Source organism: Thunnus albacares, chromosome 12 (genome assembly GCF_914725855.1).
Source record: "Thunnus albacares chromosome 12, fThuAlb1.1, whole genome shotgun sequence".
NCBI lineage: Eukaryota > Metazoa > Chordata > Actinopteri > Scombriformes > Scombridae > Thunnus > Thunnus albacares.
In genome coordinates, this window is record NC_058117.1 from 18,024,315 (window position 1) to 18,043,285 (window position 18,971).

The 18,971-nt window shown below is 37.6% G+C and overlaps 1 protein-coding gene across 2 annotated transcripts; it reads right to left on the minus strand.

Annotated features, from left to right (window-relative positions):
• Positions 1–214: 214 nt before the first annotated feature.
• rb1cc1 (RB1-inducible coiled-coil 1) lies at positions 215–18,488 on the minus strand. Of its 2 annotated transcripts, none has more exons than XM_044367536.1 (23): positions 18,259–18,488; positions 14,484–14,616; positions 14,255–14,381; positions 13,684–13,854; positions 13,250–13,452; positions 12,587–13,001; positions 12,306–12,476; positions 12,030–12,214; positions 11,678–11,864; positions 10,404–10,485; positions 10,206–10,270; positions 9,993–10,096; positions 8,827–8,953; positions 6,426–8,353; positions 5,998–6,184; positions 4,797–4,905; positions 4,205–4,508; positions 2,768–2,819; positions 2,618–2,665; positions 2,097–2,155; positions 1,750–1,877; positions 1,378–1,447; positions 215–1,110 (listed from the first exon to the last, which is right to left on the minus strand). In XM_044367536.1, exons 2-23 carry the CDS (start codon positions 14,552–14,554, stop codon positions 1,020–1,022), a joined length of 4,884 nt encoding a protein of 1,627 aa, XP_044223471.1. In that variant the 5' UTR covers positions 14,555–14,616; positions 18,259–18,488; the 3' UTR covers positions 215–1,019. The 2 variants fall into 2 exon arrangements, with proteins under 2 accessions (XP_044223471.1, XP_044223472.1); XM_044367537.1 differs by lacking the exon at positions 18,259–18,488 and adding an exon at positions 15,634–15,979 and having other exon boundaries at positions 215–1,108; positions 1,377–1,447.
• Positions 18,489–18,971: the final 483 nt, after the last annotated feature.

Below are 18,971 nucleotides of genomic sequence, written 5' to 3' on the forward strand. Positions count from 1 at the left end.
ATCCCCCAGAAAATATTAAAAGCATTATTAAAAAGCTATTTACTACAAATGCCCTTAAAGTCACTAACATTTTATTTTTTTAAATACAGAAATCTGTTTTTATCCATGATAAAAACATGATAAGTGTGAGTCTATTGTAATTTATATTTCTTATCATCAACTATAAATACCCAACAGTGTACAGTAATTATCCATGATCACAAAAACAGCAGAATATGTTTGGGATCAATCCTTTATTGTTTCAAAACTCTATCTTTTACAATACAGTCATTTATTGTTACATGTGTGATTTGATGGGTAATGTACAATGTCTTCCAATAACGAAACACAGTCACAAGTATTCCTTTCTACATATCAATATTCTATGATAGTGAGAAGTTTGTGCTGATATATTTACTTAGTTCTGACAGCTCAATTACTTCCCTTTTCAAATCAACAAAAGCATTGTTTTTGAAAGTGCATTTCAAGGATTGCAAAGACTGCTTCCATCAGTCAGTCATAATGTACATTTCAGTATTGACAGAGGGCCATACTGCTTTGTGAGTAACAAACAGCATTAACTACATTTCCAACTACAACATTTATCTGGATAAGTAAATCAAAGAAAATATATCAATATGCATGCCATGAACATTCCTCCATAAACATTTATAATAAATGTATATTTTTATTTAATTATGTTGATAATGACACAGTATTTTCCACAAAAGGACAAATGCTGATAATGAGAACTAATATTTAACATCCAAATTTTGTTCAATTTTACACACAGGTCAAATGGCAGAATGCCACAGTGTATAGGGGCAATGCCCTAATAAGGTTAATAGCATTTGGTCCACAATAACAATCTGGGTTTAAAAGAAAACAAAAATGTGGTAGCGGGTGGGATTTTGAACTAAAACTCAAAATTGCATGATGGCGATCTTTCCATTTTTAAGTTCTTTCAATTTTCAAGTTATGAATTATGTTGTGAAGTTTCTTTTCAAAAATTAAGCAATATAAATATACATTTTAGCTCATTACTTGGCTATTATACTTTTCTGTTCCATGGAACAGCTTTCACTCTGTAGAACTTGGTTCCTAAAGGAACCTTGAACCTGTTCTGGGCCTGGTGAAGGAAAAGAGACAAAAAGAGAGACAGCTCTGTGAGACAGCAAGAAGATTCAAACCGAATAAATACATGAATGTAACAGCATTACTGACACGGATCAAGTCTATTCATCAAAAATGAAATCCCTCCCCAATGTGGAAATCGTTACAAAAAAATATAAAGGAGACTTCCAGGAACACACTTATTCTATGTCAATATCTTGGTTCTTAAATAACCATTAAAACATGAGTTAAAAAAATGTCGGAACTTTTGATTAATTCCATACCTTTTTTGCCTGGCAATACTCTTTCTCCATCACCTTTCCAAGTACCCATGGCCGTCTTGAGGTCCCTGATGCTAAAAAACAAAACAAACAGACTCAGTAATCACATAGTTAACCATTAATCAATTCCTGTGTGCAACATAAGGTTTATAAAGCAAATTGTAGGCAAAATACAACCCTGAAATAAATCCCTGTGGCACAAGTATTATTTGAAGACATACGTTCAGTCCTTGATATAAATTGATTCATTCCTGAGATACAAAAGGCATTTTAGCAACAATTACTGACACTTCTTTATTCTATTAGCGCATCACAAAATAAATGCCGACACTACAGCTCTAATCATGGTAACAAAAAGGTACAAGGTGAAGCTGACCTGGTTTGAGGTCCAGTGCAGTGAGAGACTCTGAGTGGAGGAAGTAGAGGGTGGGACCAACTGTGAACAGCACGTAGTTGTCATGCCTTTCATCCAGGATGATTAGAACCAAATCGCCTACCTGGAAACTGAAACATAAAAAAGACGGGACACGGAAACAAAGGGATGATGACACTGGATTCTGTAAACTGCTAACAAAAAGACAACACATTAATGGTAATTATATAATAATATGAATAATTATACTGCATTTCATGATGGTCAGGGTTTTAGCTAAAAACAAAAACTGCTAAAAATCACATCAGCAGGGACATGTTAGGGCCCTCTGTTATTATTTATTCACTTACTCTCTGATGGCGATTTTGTCTGAATGCCGTGACGATACGGACGACATGCTTTGAGACATCTACAAAGAAAAGGATTAGGGCAATGTTACACATGTTACAGAGAAGGGTTAACAATACTGGCAAAGGATGACTTCCTAAAGGACTTAACATATGTCTGATTAGGAATTTGCTAGAAATAGGCTTATAATTAGAGTTAGTACTTTTACCCTACTGACAGCATTATACTAAAATGTAATTTCAGTTGTTTCCTTATGAATGATGCAATGTCAAGGATGATGAAAAGAACCTTTCAACAACAAAAATGTATTTTTTTTTTTACACTTAAACAGTACATATGTTTGTGTTTCAAGCATGTAATTTCACTAAAATTCTGTTTGCACATTCAAATAGCAATCTTCCTAAAAAAATGATTTTTCTTCACTGAGCTCTTTGGCCTCCTGGGTCAGGATTCTACTCTTTCATGCTACTGCCACCTAGTGGTGCAGATGTTACATAGCCCACAGTGATGACGATTAACTGACCAGTCTTTGACTGAGGCGCTTGTTTTCTTCTTCCTTCATGTGTAAAGTCTGAAACATATATTGGATTGATTAAATAGAGACAAACAAAAAAAAAATCTTTGCTTGCTGTGCAATAGAATGCAATGTGATGGATAGATTATGTGTATTTACCCTCTCGAGTAAGAGTATCCGCTGTTTCTCTTCTGACATCAAGATATTGTCACTGCAAAAAAAGAAAAGAGTATTCAGAGATGTCTAACAGATCTCTATGTATTATGTAGAAGGTGAAAAATGATTAAAATATGAAGATAAATCTGTCATTCTGAATCTTGCAAATACTTAATAATTCTTAATCTCAATAGTAATGAATGGAAGACTTACTCTGTCTGATCCTAGCCTGCCTCCACTGTCAAATGTCCTCTCTGTCCATCCACTTTTAGCTATTTTACACAATGTCACGGTCTTTTGAAATCCCTCAACAACACAGAAGCCTCTTTCTGTCACTGACCGATGACCAATCTCAAATCATCATGACAAAATGTTCTATATATTGTATATAAATGCTGCCATCTTAAAGTTTGTTTTAACTTTGCTATGGGTATGTTGTATATGACTTACACACAAAACAGTTTTCCATAATTGTTTCTTATATACCTTTCCTTGCTTGTATTATATATATAAATTGAAATGGTAAATAATGTTATACAATGTCCTTTAGTAAGCCAAAAGGCCAACTTATTTTTTAAAACATAACACTGTGGATAAAAAAACAAAACAAAGGACAAGAAAAAAGTGCAGCAATCTAAATAATATAAAAATTATATCCCAGTTATGACATAGTAAAATACCTGGGACATGGATACGTGCCTAAATAAAATCTACTGGTGTCTGTGTTATATTTGCTGTCATATTACCTCCATTCTCACAAAAGCAGAAGAAGCAGAAAATAGATTTTAAACCTCTGATGGATTAAAATATGTCTATAGCAATCTTTTCAAATTAGTTTTCCCTTTTGGTAGACAGATTGACAGATGAGAGAATAGAATTATATTCTTTTTAAGACAACTACACTGTACTGAAGACAGAACTGTAATTCAGTGGTATTCATCTTTGATTGCACAAGACTCTTTGTATATACTTGTATTGTCCTCTCAGTGCTCTGTCAAACCACTCTGACCTAAAAAAAAAACATCTTTTTAGACTGCACCGTGGCATGTCACTCAACAGGTTTCTTATATTACATTTAGAACACCTATAATTTACCAACCTTGGTTAAAAAATAAGGGGTGGCGTTGGGAGAAACACACTGACTGGCCAAATTCATGTTAGCACAGGTTTTGTAACAATAACGTTAAGGCAGTTAGTGCATGTAAAGATGTTCACCAATTTCCTGCCTTGTCCTGATTTCTCCCAGTAACCATGGTTCCAAGTAACCCTGTTTTTCTGTTTTTTGTGTGTATAAAAACATCATCATAGATAAATAGGTAGGAAAAGATTTAAAACTTATCTAGCCAAACTGTTTTAGCTGGAACTATATCTAGTGAGATAATTATTACGACGCATCTCAAACTATTATGAACACATGTTTATTGGAGAGTAGATGCTTACTGGACTGTCACCATACTAGCTTCCACTGCTGAGTCGACATGTTCGTCATCTCTAATGGCAGCCACAGAGGCCAATCTCTCAGTTTCAGCCAGGGGCTCAGAGGAAGAGGCTCCAGCGACAACCAGAGCTCTGGATGCTGCTGCGGCTCCTGCTCCAGCTTCTGTGACCTCCTGAGCTGAGGGGTTAGGAGTGAAGAAGGCAGAAGAAACCAGAGCAGTGCTGCGGAGGCGGTTAAGCTCTTCTTCCAAGTGTTTCTTTTCCTGCATGACGCTAGCCCGGTCCTCGGAAAGGGTCTCTATCAGAGCTGCAAAAGGTTAATACAAATAAGCAACACTGACAGGCACAACATGGCAAACTATAACAATATAACATCAAAGAATGGTTATTCATAAAATACTGTAGCAAGCAGTAGAGAAAAAATATTAGTGACCATTTAATAAGTATAACATAAGAGATTCCATTTCTATGCTCATGTTAAGACAACAACTTATATCTAAACATGAACAGGGTTCAAAAATGCAATTTGTGTCAACAGTATCTTGTGTTAGACGTGACAACATCATAACCCTCCACTCAAAGCTGGCTCACTCACCTTTGTCCTTCTCCTGCTGTTGGGTAACTTTCCGCAACTTCTCTGTAAGCTCATTGATGATCTGCTCCTTCTTCAGCTTCTCTCGGGTTAGAACAGTGTTGAAATTAGTCTGGAGAAAGAAAGAAAATAACCTTTTAGGAGGAAAAAAAAAAAGCTTAATAGCCAACAGGTGATCTAGATCAAAATATAAATAATTTAGGAGGATGGTTTTTAACTGCAGAGTTCTAAGGATGCAGATGAGCTTGCAGCCATGGGGATTCGTTGTTTTAACAAATCTGTTATATTTTGTGTATTTTCTCTATAACTGATGTTTTATTAATTCATTATACCTGGTAATAAAAAATGAAACAGAATTATGTGAGCTCAGCTGGTATTTCACTAATAGTAATGACAGTATAATTATAATATGCAATATGTTGTATTTTGTCTTGGGAGGACAGCAGAAAGAGGTCTGATATGTCAAGATATCAGAGATGCCACAAATTACCAATTCTAGACTTGTTAGGAATTTGAAAAGAGCAAAGGATGAATCAAAAGTTAGGAGCAAAATAATTAATAAAAGTTATGCCAATCCATGCAGAGTTGAAAAAAATCTTCGCCTGCCTGTTTGGTATCATTTGGTGTAAAGAAATCAGACTTTAATCGGAGATTAATGCCACCACAGACTTACTTCAAAACATACTGGGCTTTCCAGACAAATAAACTGATAGATTGAATATGTGAGGACTGAACTTGAATGATAATGATAATGTCAATAAATATTAAAAATGAGAGGTTTTACTGGTTAGTATTTATCATAGGATTGGTATATTGGGTTTATATTTGTCTGTTCACTCAGTGTAAAATTGACTAGGCAGTGCTTGTACATAGTTGGAAATGCTTTTACAAAAAATACTAAATATGTGAACATTGGGTTGCTCACATATTTCAAAATGCTAAAAATGCTGTCTGAGTTAAGTGAATCGCAATGCACCCAAAGCAGTCACACGTCAAATTGTGAACAAAGTCAACAGCTGTATGTGATTGTGCAGTGCAGATGGATATGAGGTGCTGATAAAGTTTCAGGCAGTGTGTAAACATAATAAATTACTTTGCCATTACTTGGTCTTACAAGGAAATGAGATAAAGGTTTAGTTACCAATCTACTTCAAGCTCATGTGACACAGTGTTTTTCCAGCCTATTTTAAACCTAAATACAAACCTGCTGCTCTGCGATTAGTGATGTCTTGAGATTCTGTATCTCCTCATTCTTCTTCTGCTCCAGGAGCTCCATCTGGACCTGCAGGGAGGCTCTCTCCTGCTGCAGCCGCTCTTGTAGTGCTGAGTCTAGAGACAGAGGTGCTCCGGCATCTGCACGGCTGTCAGCGTGCAGCGACAACCCTGCATCACTGAAAAGTACAAAGAACAATTAAATTCTGACAAAGGCATTATGTATTCTGGACATAAGAGCACACACAAACAGATGAATTAGTTAATTCAGTACAGCAGACTATTTACATATTTAATCTCAGATTTCAGTGAGCAAGGATAAACCATCAACATCAGTTTTTATAACTTGAAAAACACAAAAAAGTGCAAAACAATAACTAGACTTCTGTGTGCTGTTTGTTATCGTGAACAAATATTTACCTCTTTGAGGATTGTCTGTCCTGAAGCTTATTCTCAAGTTCTCTAATTTTGTCTGACAGTCTCTTTTCCATCTCCTCCTTTTTCTGCTCTAACTCTTTAAAGGCATCTGGTGATGCAACCTTAAAGGCCTCTTCCTTCTCAACTTCTTGTCTGTCCTGCTCTAGTTTTTTACAGAGCAGGTCATTCTCTGCCTGCAAATTACTGATAACAGTCCTCAACTCTTGCTCCAGTTCTTGAGAACTCCTCAACTGCTTTTCCTTTTCTTCACTTAGAGCAGACACTTGCTGCTCTAATTCCTGCTTAAGTTTCTGTAACCCCTCAGCGTGGGTCCTGACAGAATCCTGGGCTTGCTGCTGCAGGGAGGAGAGCTCGCTGCGCAACGAGATAGTCTCCTCCTCGTGTCTGTCAACCAGCTCTGAGATGCAGTGGTCCTTCTCAATCCTCATGAGAGTCCTCAGCTCTGCAAGGTCCACTTCATACTCCTCGTTTTTTACCTGAAGCTGTTTTTTGATATCTGTCAGCTCTTCGCGGAGGACTTTAGTCTCAGCCTCTACCTGGGACTTTACAGCCTCAGTCTGCTGCATCTTGGCCTCCTCAAATAAGAGCCTCACCTCTTCTGTCTCTGACTCTTTGAGGGCTAACTCCACCTCTAGTTTGCAGCGAAGTTCTGCAAGCTCAGTAATACGAGCCTCTATGTCCTTGATTTGGTTGTCCTTCTCTCTAAGAGCAGCGGTATGCTGATCAGCTGCCTGGCTTAACTTGGCCCTACTTTCAGCAGCCAGATGTTCCAGAGACTCCTGGTTATCCTTGGTAAGGGTCTCCAGGTCTGCCTGGTGTTCCTGCTTCAGTCTGTTTTCCAGATCCTTCAAGTGTGACTGCTCAACAACCTCCAACTCCTGCCGGATCTTCTGCTGGCCACGTTCAATCTCAAAGTGCAGATTCTCAAGCTGGCTGGTCAAAGAGTCTCTTGAAGCTGAGAGAGTCTCAAGCTCTTCGGCTTGATTGCTGATCTTCTGCTCCAGGTCTTTGATCCTCTCTGTCTGGCTGTTCTCAGTCTCAAGCCATCGCTCTTTCTCACTCTCGAGCTGAGTAAGTTCTTTCTCTTTGCGCTCCATGAGTCCCTCCAGCTCCAGCATGGCGCGCTGCACGTCTCTGACAATATTCTGGTTTACTTGGTTTTCCTCTGTTAGTGTGTGGACCTGTTTCTCAAGCTCTTGCCGAAGGGAGAGAAGCTCACTTTGATGCTGCTCCTTTAACTCCAGTTCATGGGTCTGGCAGATGTTGTCCACAATGTTGTGCACTTCTGTGGTCAAACTCCTCAGGACAAAGCCAAAGTCATGTTGTTCTTTTAATACCAGACCTCGTAAGTGATACAGATCATCCTTTACACTTCTTAAGTTGGAATGGGACTCCTCTGCAGCAGATCGGTATTTGTCGATAACTTGTCTGAGAACAATGATCCTTGAGTTCTCCCTCTCTAGTATTGTGGTATCATGCATACGCTTGTTGTCAATAGCATTGATGACAGAAGAATACAGCGACTCCACCATCATTTCAGGACTAGTAGGGTCACTGATAGGGTTCGGAGAGGTCAAGTTCTCTTCAATCACAAACTCATTGACAGCAGACATGAAGTCTGATTCCGGGCTCTCTGCTAGAGAATCCAGGTCAAGGGAGCCCTGCTGCAGGACTGGATCCATGTTCGGATGGGCAATGGTTTCAAAGTCAAATGTTTGTGCATCAATGCTGTCTGGAGATAGGTCCTCTAAGGGAGCTGGGACGGGAACATGTAGGGGCTGGCAGCTGGGCCCTTGAAGGTTAAGTGAAGCGGGGGTTTTGGAGGACATCGATGCGGTGGTCCCAGGTATGCTTTCTGTGGACTGTGGGGTCAACGGAGTTGATCTCTGGGCGCTCTGACTATAGGATACCTTGAAAGACAGAGGACATGAAGACCAGGTGAGAGCGTATACAAATAGGTGATTTGAGTTCAATCATGAAATTAGAAAGAATAGAAAATCATACTAAGAACAATTTTGTATGTGTACAAAGGGCTATTATCAATCAAAAACGTTTAATGGCTTAAAATGTATGATTTGAAGCCAACATTACAACTAAGTTTAAAAGTTATCAGCCTGAATTTCCACTAACTTTAATGGCCACTGTATCCATTTCAACATAATTGAGACTTCAAACATTTCTCTATCTTCCACGTTTTACTGGTATCCATAAACTACCAAACTGCAATAAAACAGCAAAGGCATCACTGTATTTCTGTGCAGTATAAGTTCTACAGAGAAAGCAGACAGACAGAGAGGAGGAGTAAGCTGACATGTGACTTGACAAAGTTAGTTAAAGTTTTATTTGCATTTGGTTTCAATGCATTGTGTGAAGGCATCGTTACCCTTTGTTCACTTAGCAGGTCGGTTATAGTTTGAGACATCTCATCCACACTCTGTGCAGCTTGGACAAGCTGTTGAAGCTTCGCTACATGGTGATTCAAGGGCTCGAAGTCACACATTGTAGGAACCCTACAAAAATACCAGGAATTAAATCAAGGACAGAATGTGGTTTTCTTTTAGTACAAGCAGTCTAGGGCAGAGGTTGCAACTCAGAGCTATTAGGACATACTAGCCTGTGTTAACGTTAACTTTATAACATGTCAAAAACAAACAAACAAAAAAGCAGCCTGTATATCTCCCATACATTTCCCTGCATGGACATGAATCCCGGCCCCTCCTCAACCAACATACTCTGTATGATTTTACGAGCTATGATGTCTCACACAGGGTGTGGAAAATTGGCTTAACTGAGAAGTGCCTGATGAAGTTGGTAGTTCCTAAAGATCCACAGAAAATGTAATCTACTAGTTGATGAAGATTTAGTGTGAAGAAATGCAGAAATCAGCAAAGTTATGATCAGAGACCTGACTAATGAAGCAAGATATTTGCATTTGCTGGATAACTATCCTGTGTAAAATTCATTATTGGATTACTTGAGTTGAGGCTGATTTATGGTAGGTTGCTTGACACTTCTGAAAATGTCGCTCAACAGAAACAATGTGTTTGACAGAAAAAAGTGTCGCTCAACACTTTCATGTCACACACCTGGAGGATTTTGTTATGTTGTGAACACCGTCATTTTGTCACGCAATGTGAATGGGTAGTGTTACCAACGTCACTATGGAGATTGTAGTTTTCACTGAACTTCCTCATTGATATTTTGGTCTGTAACTTTAGATAACTTGTAACGTCCTTGTTTTATTACTCCCATCAGGATGATATATTGTAACTAAACAAGCTGACTGGAGGATAGCATCTGGTTACCATGGAGACAACTAAAATTTTTCGTCAAAGCATTACTGAAAACACTGCGCAATTCTTCAATTTCTTTTGAGCGACACTTATCAAAAGTGTTGAGTGACCTACCATAAATTAGTCTAATAAGTCTCATTATCCTCCGAGATTCAGGAAAATAAAACTTCCAAATGTATCCGTTTTTGTTGGCCATATCCTTGGACACTTCTGGTTAGACCGAAAAGTATTTCAATAGCCACAGCTGGTGACTTACATGAGGAAAGGCTGCACCTCTAAAGGACAACAAGATTTCAAGTACTGCAGGTCCTCAAGTGAGATGTCTGGAAGTTCATCATCAAACCTTCTGGGCTTCCGTGTCTATGAACAACAATGAACAGAGCAAAAGAAAATAGACCCTGTAAAATACTGTAAAAATATTATTATACATGATTTCAACAACTCAAAATGGTCTTAAATTCAAACTTACACAAAATGATGTTGGAGGCCACGAATCGAGTCCTCTGAACAAACGATTTCTGAGGAATGACTTCCCTGAAAAAGGAAAAGTTAACAGATCTCAGAGCTCTGATCTTGGTCGGAATTGATTTGTGATTTCAAAGGGAGCGCTACGTTGTACAGTAACAGCTCAAATGTCATCAGATGAGAGTTTTCAAAAGACACCTACTGAAGAGTTTCCCAAAGGTTTCCCTTTTGAACTTCTCCGCCTCGTACAGCTGTTTGCCATCTTTCACAAGTGCATAGGCCCACTGAAAAGGGTAAAAGTGAAGATTTTACAACATCAAAATAATTCATGTCTTTGATGGAAGATGGAAATGTAGTTATATCTATGTCCATGACTGTACAATCAATGGCTTATTGTCCCCGTTATTCATGATTCAAATAAATCAGGCTCTTCAGATGAAATATGTTAAAGATGCAGTTTAAAAATAGAAAGGGAAAGCAAAGAAATGCAACAGGAGCAGCTTCCTGTTGCATCAAATATGGTCACAGAGCAAAATCAGCTGTATAAAAGAGATGACAAATACGAGCAAAATTAATGCATTATTAGTTTCCAAAGATTTCCCATGTTTACAGTGCATTTAGGCATCGTGATACAAAGGGAAAAGAGACAGCCATTGTCAGGTGAAGCTAAATACACTCACCGGCCACTTCATTAGGTACACCTGTGCAATTTAATGCAATCTAACACAACAGCTCTGCCATAAATTCTACATTTACAAAGCTTATACATTTTCAGTTTTAGTTGACATTGTCAGAAAGGTGATAATTCTACTTTATGTATATTATTGAGGTTGTAGTGGATGGTGGTAGTGTACTGGGGTGCATTATATTCAATGGTGTTCCTAATATTTTGTCCACTCCATTAACATACATGAGGGAATATATATATATATATATATATTTATTTTATTTTATTTTTTTTGGCGTTATGCAAGAGGAGCAGCAGCATATGGCACAGCTCCAAAACTACACTGTGGTAGACTCCTAGTCCTTCACGAGCCTGCAAAATAGGATGTGCCACATCAAATGCCATCTAGACAAGGTTTAATTCTACAGATAGATAAGATACAGAAACACAGTGCCACAACGCCAGTTAATCTATGCCTCTTATCATATTATAATTTTCAACAGTTTCAGGAGTGTTAGATAAATTGCAAGGTAAAAAGAGCAAGCAAGTATTCCCTCAAATATCAAAACAAAACAAACATTTGGTAATGAACCTAATTGTCAAGCACCAGTGAACAACATAATTCTCTCTTTAGCACAGTGGCAAAGTCAGACAACAACAGCCCAATTACAGCTAAATATGTAAATTATGTGTTCAGCGCTAAAAACACGCCCAAAAGCCACATATTCAGTGAGGCAAGAGACCCTGCCTGTTTGTATCAGGATGTCTGAATACATAATTAGTGTCCAATAATAACATTTAGCACTGACCTCTCTGTAGTGGCGCATGAACATTTTTCTCCTGACGACCTCCACCACCGCCAAGCAGTACATCTGGGGCACGGTACTGAGGGCATCCACCACCCTCACTCTTTCAATTAGCTCTGTCAGAAGTCTGAGTAGAGCCTGAAGCTTCTCTCCATCCTGGTCTGCATGAAGCATCACATAGCAGCACCATCTAACGCAAAAATCATAAAGTTAGCAACATGTTTCTCTTGACTTTGGCATTTTTAAAACCAGCCTAAATTCCATAAAACAGGCCAAAATTACAATATATGGAAAGTAGTGAGTTATGGAACAAGTAGGACAGGCATTAAATATTAGGAAAGATTATGGGTTTTACTTGAGTCGAACTTGAAGGTTGTTTGCAAGTTCTTGTTTGGCAGTGGTGCACTTCTTTTTGATGTCTAGCAGCTTCCTGTGGTTGTTCAGCATGATCATCAGCTGGTTGGTGTGACTCAGACACAAGTCAGGCAGAACAGATGTATCCTTCAGGTTTTCAGCCCGCTTCTGATTGGCCAAAAATCCCTGTAAGAGATACACGTAAGCACAAATCTTGAAAACTAGTAGAAAATGTAGAAAGTAAATTAAAAAGCGTTTTTTCTTTTCCTTTACGTACCTGAGCAAGTTCTTTTTGTTCATTCACCAACTTCTTACAGCTCGCAATCATTTGGTCTAGAGCATACAACCTGTCCTCGAGCCCTTTGATGGCTTTCATGTTTTGATTATCTAGCTTGGCAATTGTGTCACGACAATCTGCCAGGAAGGGTTGAATGATCCGTGGGTCAAGCTGAAAGACAACATTTCCATTCAGACTTCCATGATTTCCTCCACCACAATTTACGACTTCATATTTAGAACTCTATTTTAAAAAGGCCTATTCACAAAACGGTGACTCACCCGAGTGATGGAATCAAAGCATTTCCTCACAACTGATTCCACATCATTGGGTCTATCTTGCACATTGATCCAGTCTAATAGTGTGACATTGAAGAAGGACGGGTTGGCGAGCTCGGGAGTGTCATCATCTAGTAGGGCAGCTCTCAGTCCACCACTGTCAGTCATTTCATTTGTTTCCTGGTCACCAGTTGGCTCACAGGTGGCTGTCCCCGAAGCAGAGAAGGATGTTGATAACTTGGAGGGCCTTTTTGCATCAGTAGCACAGCGCACAGAGTCAGTGGATTTTTCTTCTTCTGTCTCATCTGATTCCTTTTCTGGGGTTGAGCTGGACTTCTCCATGCTTTCTCTGTAACTATGTCTTGTCAAACATTCCAGCAGTGGTATCCTGGCCATTACAGAAACGGCTGTCCCCAACCTGTAAGAACAGGAAAAGTTGCATTCAGAAACCAAGTTCAACCTCATTTTTTCTTTTTCAAAAATATATCATTACTTACATTTCTTTACTGTTATTTCTGAGTTATTTACTTGAGCTAAGATTGTTACTTTAAATGAATGTTACATCAGCAAATGCAATATGTAGACATTACAAATAAGCATACAGCACTTTGTAACTTAAGTTCAAAACTGTTCACAAAATATCATTTTCTAGGTGGCAATACTTACTTTGTAAGTTTCAACTTAATTTCTTCCAAGTCCTGTTGATAATTTGAGTATGCGGTGTCAAATTTCATGAGCAACTTCTGATAGGACAGAGTGCAGTCATCCAGATTAGCCATAATAGCAGCCCAGCCTTGGTGTTGGAGGTGTTCATCATGAACCAAACGTTCACAGAAAGAGCAAAGTTTCTTGGCAACTTCAAACATTTCCTGGAGAGGCACAAGGTCAGGACAAGTCAGGGGTATTCCATATTTAATGGGTCATTTAGAATGATTTTATATTACTCCTATATTACACTTAATAACAATGTACATCATTTAAAAATGAGTTAATTTCAAAAGGGTAATGCACAATAACAGAAAAACATTCCAAACAAATTGCAAATCCAAACAAAGCCTGACTGTCCCAATGAAAGGCAGGTTTCCAGAAAAATAAATTACCAGAGCAAGTTGTGTTCGCGAGGCAACGGTGTGAAAGACAGCTGGCATCAGTAGTGACTCCTCCACCTTGACCTGAATCTCACTCTCAATCGAGAAGGTGGTTTTGGGGATTGTTGGATCCCGGTCACACAAGATCATCTCTTTGTTGAATAGGAATATGGGGTTGGTTTCCTAAAGATTGAAAGCAAGACATCAACGATCAGGGCATAACATATAGAACCTGTTTACCTTTGAGACAAAGAAAGGCGTTTTCAAACCTGTGTTGTTTAGTCTGGTTAAATCTGAGACTGGTTTGTTTCCCCTATGGTATATTTAGTTTGGGCAGATCTGAAGATAGCAATCATACTCGGGTGTGGACTAAAACAATTTGTGGTGAGAATGTGATCCAACATTGATCTGACCCAAGAAAAAGGCAATTACAACTGCATTTTGTTTCGCTTGAATTTTTTCAGTGTGAAAAAAAACTGAACCAAGGGGGAAAAGCAACAAGTTTACCAACTAATCCACTGTTTTGGATCAGAGCAAGCGAAAGACAGGTTTGAAAATGCCCTGACAAATTATATACACTTACAGTGCCAGCACTGTAGCTGCAGACTCGCCTCTCCGCAGCCATACATTCCCCTCCATTGACAACAAGGACTTGATGTTGAATTGCAATCTTATATTTGGCTTGGATGGCATGTTTAAGCTCCAGTACACTGAGACAAAGAATAAAGAAAGAAGAAAATATTTAGGTAAAAACAGCCAAAATGTACTGACCAATATTTCAGAGTAATATTGATATAATGCCAGTTTCTTACGTTTGGACAGCAAGATCAGTGTCAAATGTCAATGTGCTGCCATTGTTGACCTGGAACACATACAACTTCATGTTGAATCTCCCAGAGTTCTTCGCTCTTGGCTATCTTGCTCATTTAGTCATTCAAGGCCACCCTGCAAAAAAAACACAATCAAACATGAACATGAGAAAGCTGATAAACTCAGCTTTTACATTTTATTGTCTTCCTTTAATGAGTTCTGGTGACAGGTGATGCCATTCACTCACAGCACAAAGCTATATAGCTAGATGATTGATACCTATTCTGTGTGTTTTCTTGTTACAACATAGGCAATAATTATAAGGATATTTTTTTTATCATACTCTATTCCTTAAAACTGTTTGTATCAATAGTTTTCACAGAAGGCAAACATATACCTTTCCACCTTAATTTGTAAGGCCCTTGCATTTTCTTGTCTACCGAGTAATTATCTAAGTAGCTGAGTCACCAGTCGTTGGTTACTGCCTATTGTCAAGTTTCTGACATACAAGAGGTCACCTAATACATTTGTCTACTGTGAGTGGAGTACAGTAAGACAAAGTCAATCTTTCTTAGCGGCCTCACAAAGACAGTTCACATTAGTTTCGTTTTAAAGGGGAAAAAGCTGCACTAATGAGACACCAAATTCAACGGTATTATATAATAGAGTTAGTGCTAACTAACCACCAACAGCTGACTGTTGTTTACGTTACATTTTAAACACCTTAACAGCAAAGTTGCTGTCACAGACTATGTCACTATTAGTTAGCTACGTTAATTGCCATTAATAACGGCTTGGACGTCTGCGGGCCTGCAATCATTCAGGGTTACGCGAGTTCAAGTGTGTTGTTTTTAGAGCTGGAAACACGTAACCGGTCCTATTAACCTCGAGGCCTCCGGTTAGTCATAGTTTCGGTGCCAAAGAAGAGGCTACCAGCAACTGCTAGTCAATAATAACCCGCTGACGGTGCTAACTGGCTATTAGCTAACACAGCTGTCAGGCTAGCGCTATATAGCTGTTTCTAACGTCGATTAATTTGACAAACATAGTAAGATTAGCCAACTTATCTAACAACACCTGTTTAGACGTATATTGGTATAAGGGTGATGTTCCACACTGGATTAATTAAATAAATGATTTCGTTGGTCTTACCTCACTTTGCTCGCATCTCCCTGCTCTTGGTCTCCACCTCGCCTGGGCGAGTTGGCTAGCTAACAAGCTAGCAACAAAGCTAGCTAGCTAACCTGTTTTAGCTTGGCATACATAGAGCTAGCTTAGCAAGCCATTTAGCCACTGTTAGCTGTACTAAACTACACTAGAATAACTGGCAGCCATGTTTAGTTGTACATATTAACCATACAGCTATAAAATAAATTTGTAATTTGGCAACCTCCACTCGGGATGGTGTAACAAACGGAGTGAACCACCAGTTGTTTATCTCAGGTAGCTAACTCCGCTAACACCCTCTCAGTGCTCGGTCTGTTTTGTTGTTGTCATCTGCTGGTGGGCGGTTCAAAACGATCCGCTCAGCAGCGATCCAACTAAAGGCCAGTGTACCACATTGTTTTTGTAAGCTTATCTTAACTTCTACATTTGATAACTTTGAAAGTTCAGTGTCCTACCTTTTATGCTGAATTTATCAGCTTAGTTGTATGCTTATCCGTCACACTTATAAATAGTTAACTCTGTCACTGTGCAATAACTCTTTAAAACTATAATACCCACGGCACCTACAAATTATATTTATTTTATTCTAAAACACAAAATGTGCAATACATTTAATTCATTATTGTATATTTGAACAGGCTGTGCATACTGTACATAACCACCTACTATATGTGTGTAAAGCAACATGTCACTTTTTTACCATTCAATATTTATCTCTTTGCATTATTTGTATCCTGTTAACAGTTTACAGAAAAGATTTTGCCTGCTTATAGACATTCTTTGTACAACATTCTGGAGATTGATGTGTTGTTATTCTGTGTAATCACACTGAATCATTAAACTGGAGGTAAATTTCTTGTATGCGTAAACATACTTGGCCAATAAACATGATTCTGATTCTGATTATTCATTAGTCATTTTTTTGTATATTTTCAATGAGCTACATCAAATATTTAATATGCAAGTTATAGTAACTTAGCTAAATTGTCTTGTCCCATCATGTGAGTCTAATTTCATAATAATTTTTATATATTATCTTAGCTGTCATAAATTAATTATTGAGATTTTACTACTCTATTCATTAATTCTAATTGTATTTTAAAATGTATTCATGTATTTAAATCAATTGTTATTTGTTTATTCAATTATTCTTTTGGCACATCAAAATAACATTCAGCATGAAATCAACCCCTTTATCAGTCAAACATTAAGAGATAATCTCTGCTTGAATCATTTTGATTATTTTTTTAATATTTAAAATTTTACTTTTTAATTAATATATTTAGTTTATTATTTGTTTTTATTTACCATACTGCTTTTAGGATCAGTTAAGTAAAAATAAAAATGTGCACCTTTTTGATTAAGTTCAAAAAGTTAGAATCTCATATTAGTGTCGAATTTTCCATCAGTATGTTCGTTCGTCACTGTATTTTTCAAGGTGTATTCTGGGAAAATAACAGGAAAAAAACGCTGTCGAGTGTTTTGCTGCAACATGAGAAGGGGTGTGGTTAATGTAAGGCTGCAGTGTGTGGACGATTCTCCTCTGCTGCAGAGAGGAGGTAGTTTGGGGATTGGAGTTTTCATATATAGAGAACTTTTCATGTACATATTTCATATTTGTACACATTCTTATGTGGATATCATTTGCAAGCTAAGATATAAAAGCCGAAGAAATGCAAATCTGCTCTATGCAAAAAAAAAAAAAGTACAAAGTTACATTAAAAGATTGTCTTTTTTTTCTCAAACAACAATCAATACCTTTATATCCTTTAGTGTTCTTTTTTTTTAGTATGTCTTGATTTTAATCAATGGACATGGGTTGCTGTCATTCTTCCAGTTTTACTTAGTGTATGGTTCTGGGACATGGTCTAGATTTTGATCTCAAATATCATCTCTGTACATTATGTATTAACATTGATAAATCTGTCCTACATAAATTGGCTGACTGAAAATTATGCTTAGTACCGTCATAACTGTCAATGCAATTTCTGATGCACAATATGACAAACTTTTACTAAAATGTGTAGGAGTTTGTGTATTACAAATTGTAAAAGCAACATCAACAGTAATTAAATTGTATTTCTACTAACGGTAAGATATACTGAAAACTTTCCATAGGCACATCTGGATTACCCAGGGCCATTGTCTCTGTTTCTGTTCTGTGTATTGATTATTTTAATATAATTTAGCTAAGCTGATCTTTTAATGAAGGAGGTTAAGTTTTATAAAGCTGAACTTCCCCTAGAGGTCACTGTATCACCATAATTTATTTCAGCCAAAGACATCAGTGGAAACAAATGGGTGTTTCCTTTTTTCTCCTCTGCAGCTCTTGCACCATCATATATCACCTAAGTCAAAAGTGTTGTGACAAAAAGATCTGATCCTGATCCTGATTGTTGATCTTGAAGAAGGCCTGAGGGCCGCAACATCATCAAAATAAAAGAGAAATACATATGGAGTCAGAGTATGTGACACTTTTTTCCTGTTTTTGAATCTGCTTCCAGTGATCAGCACCCTACTACAACCTTTGGTGTGCGTTACTTTTCCACTATATGTGACAAAAAGATTTTATTTTTTTATTACAGTGACTAACAGTTCAGTTACACTCACCATGCAAGGGGCCACTGTACAGGAGGTCACTGTAGTCCTTAAAATGTCCACAGATATGTTGTAATCCTGACGCAACATTTTAAATAAAAAGGCAGTTCTTTGACCAGAAGTTCAAGGTTCAAATCCTTACATTTGTTGGTATAGACTATTCTATGAACCTCCTGTGGGTTCTTGTTGGTGCAGATGAAGAGAGAATTTCCATATGGGAATGATTTAAACTAATTTCAGTGACTTTCACATGCAGGTCCAGTATTCAAACATATCTTGTGTGGCCAAGCATTTTTCAAACCCACAGAACTTAATTTTAAATTCTGGTTAAGATTCCAAGATTTCCAAAGATTGCAGTTTTTATGCAGAGTTGCAACAAGCAGATTCGAATATTCTGTAATCTGTATGTGATTGAGTGTTGTAGCATGAAAAAAATAGTTTTGTAAGTATGTTGCTATAAGGATAAATTAAACAGCTTTGTTATATGTATCATAAAAAAATCATGTTCTAGTTGACATTGTGGATGTATGTGATATGCTATTGTGTGTAGCTTTATATTTTGTATTATGTGTCCTGTGTGTTTTTTGCTATGTACTGTTTGTTATTGTGCTGTTATATGTTTTAATTGTGACCTGCCTAAGGGACTGCAGATAAAAATTAGCTATAAGCTAACTGGCACAGTACATCAAATGGTAACATTTATGTTTAAATACATAGATAAATAA

Bases quoted from the DNA above. Each gene is read 5' to 3' on its own strand.
- rb1cc1 (XM_044367536.1), bottom strand. From the start codon at position 14,554: ATGAAGTTGTATGTGTTCCAGGTCAACAATGGCAGCACATTGACATTT. The intron at 12,477-12,586 runs GTGAGTCACCGT...GTTGTCTTTCAG, and splicing joins GCTTTGATTCCATCACTCGG to CTTGACCCACGGATCATTCA. The intron at 11,865-12,029 runs GTAAAACCCATA...TTTTTGCGTTAG, and splicing joins AACCTTCAAGTTCGACTCAA to ATGGTGCTGCTATGTGATGC.